This window comes from Primulina tabacum, chromosome 9 (assembly GCF_025594145.1).
Source record: "Primulina tabacum isolate GXHZ01 chromosome 9, ASM2559414v2, whole genome shotgun sequence".
In the NCBI taxonomy this organism is placed as follows: Eukaryota; Viridiplantae; Streptophyta; class Magnoliopsida; order Lamiales; family Gesneriaceae; genus Primulina; species Primulina tabacum.
In genome coordinates this window covers 24124291-24125978 of record NC_134558.1, presented here as the reverse complement: position 1 = coordinate 24125978, position 1688 = coordinate 24124291, and the positions used below count along the sequence as shown (strand labels likewise).

Genomic DNA, 1688 nt, shown 5'->3' with positions numbered 1-1688 from the left:
TGTCAATACAAAGACCTCTTCAAAAAGAGATGTAGAGGTTTGATATAGAAATTTATTTTAGGGGCAGAGCTCCTAAGTTATCATCCTTGACAATTCAGTCTTCATTGCTAGACTGTATCCATAATGGTCACTCTTCTGATGAGTAGTTTTAGAAATGGAGATTGAGAGATGAAGCTAAGGGCAGTGTAATTGAAATTTTGTATCTGAATGTCTCACTTGTCAACAGGTGAAAGCAAAGCATCAGAGGCCAACATGGATGCTCAAACCACTTCATATTCCTGAGTGAAAGTGGGAGAAAATCATCATAAATTTTGTTGTTGGGTTGCCGATATTAGTCAAAGGATCTAATGTCATTTGGGTTATAATTGAATGTCTTACTAAATCAGCACAATTCTTTCCCGTAAAGACAACTTTCTCCAAGACACAATATGCAGAGTTTTATATTAAGGTGATAGTCAGATTGCATGGAATTCTCGTTTCGATTGTGTCTGACTGAGACCTGAGGTTTACATCGTTCTTTTGGAAGAGTATGCATTCTGCTATGGGCACAAAATTGCTTTTTAGACAACTTTTCATCCTCAAACAGATGGCCAGTCTGAGTGGGTGATTCATATTTTGGAAAATTTACTGCGTGCTTGTGTGATTGATTTTCATGGGAGTTGGAAATCGAAGCTGCCACTAGGTGAAGTTCACCTATAACAATAGTTTGCATTCGTCTATAGGTATGGCTCCTTACGAAATATTGCATGAAAGAAAGTGTAGATAGCCTATTCATTGGAATGAAGTGGGCGAGAGATCAGAACTTGGTCCAGAGATTGTTCAGCAAACTACAGATTTAGTGGTCAAAATCCGAGACAACATGAAGACTGCTCAGAGTCGCCAGAAGAGTTATGCCGATAAGAGAAGAAGGGATCTCAAATTTTTCGTAGGGGATCACTTGTTTGTGAAGATAGAAATTATGAATGGTGACATGAGATTTGGAAAGATAGGCAAATTTAGTCCGAGATTCATAGGACCATTTGAAATCCTTGATAGAGTAGGAACACTGGCTTATCGTGTGGCTCTGCCACCGAATTTGGCTGGAGTACACAATGTGTTCCATGTTTCTATGCTGAGGAAGCACATGGCAAATCCATCATATGTACTGAAATTTAAACCGTTGCAACTTTTTTCGAACCTGTCATACGAGGAAAGACCTATTCAGATCCTGGACAAGCAGGAGAAGAGATTACGGAACAAAGTTACCAAGTTGTTCAGGGTGAAAAGATTGAAACATTCTGACGAGGAAGCTACTTGGAAGGCAGAAACTGAGATGAGGACTCGCTATCTAGAACTCTTTGGTACGCCTTAATTTTGAGGACGAAATTTTGTTAAGGGGGAGGATTTGTAGTGTCTGAAACTAGTACATGTAAACCCATGCATTATTAAATTTGTTAACTTATCTAATAAATTTAAAATAATTTAAATGATGCAAGTAAGATATGTAAATTATTTTTATGTGTTTATATGCCCTTGTTTATGCAAAATTAAATATTTTTTTGAGTTTGAGTCTTTCAATTGAATATTCGTTGCTTGGCTGGGGATAAGAGACCGGAGATGATTAAGGCGATAAAATTTAACATGTTAAATTTTATTTTAAGTTAATAAATTATGAATTTTTAATTATTTATGAAATATATCATTTTAAG

At 36.4% G+C, this 1688-nt stretch overlaps 1 protein-coding gene across 1 annotated transcript; it reads left to right on the top strand.

The window, feature by feature from the left end:
* Positions 1 to 958: 958 nt before the first annotated feature.
* Positions 959 to 1351, top strand: LOC142504313 (uncharacterized). Its single transcript, XM_075617195.1, has one exon. The coding sequence runs from the start codon at positions 959 to 961 to the stop codon at positions 1349 to 1351; it is 393 nt and encodes a 130-aa protein (XP_075473310.1).
* Positions 1352 to 1688: the final 337 nt, after the last annotated feature.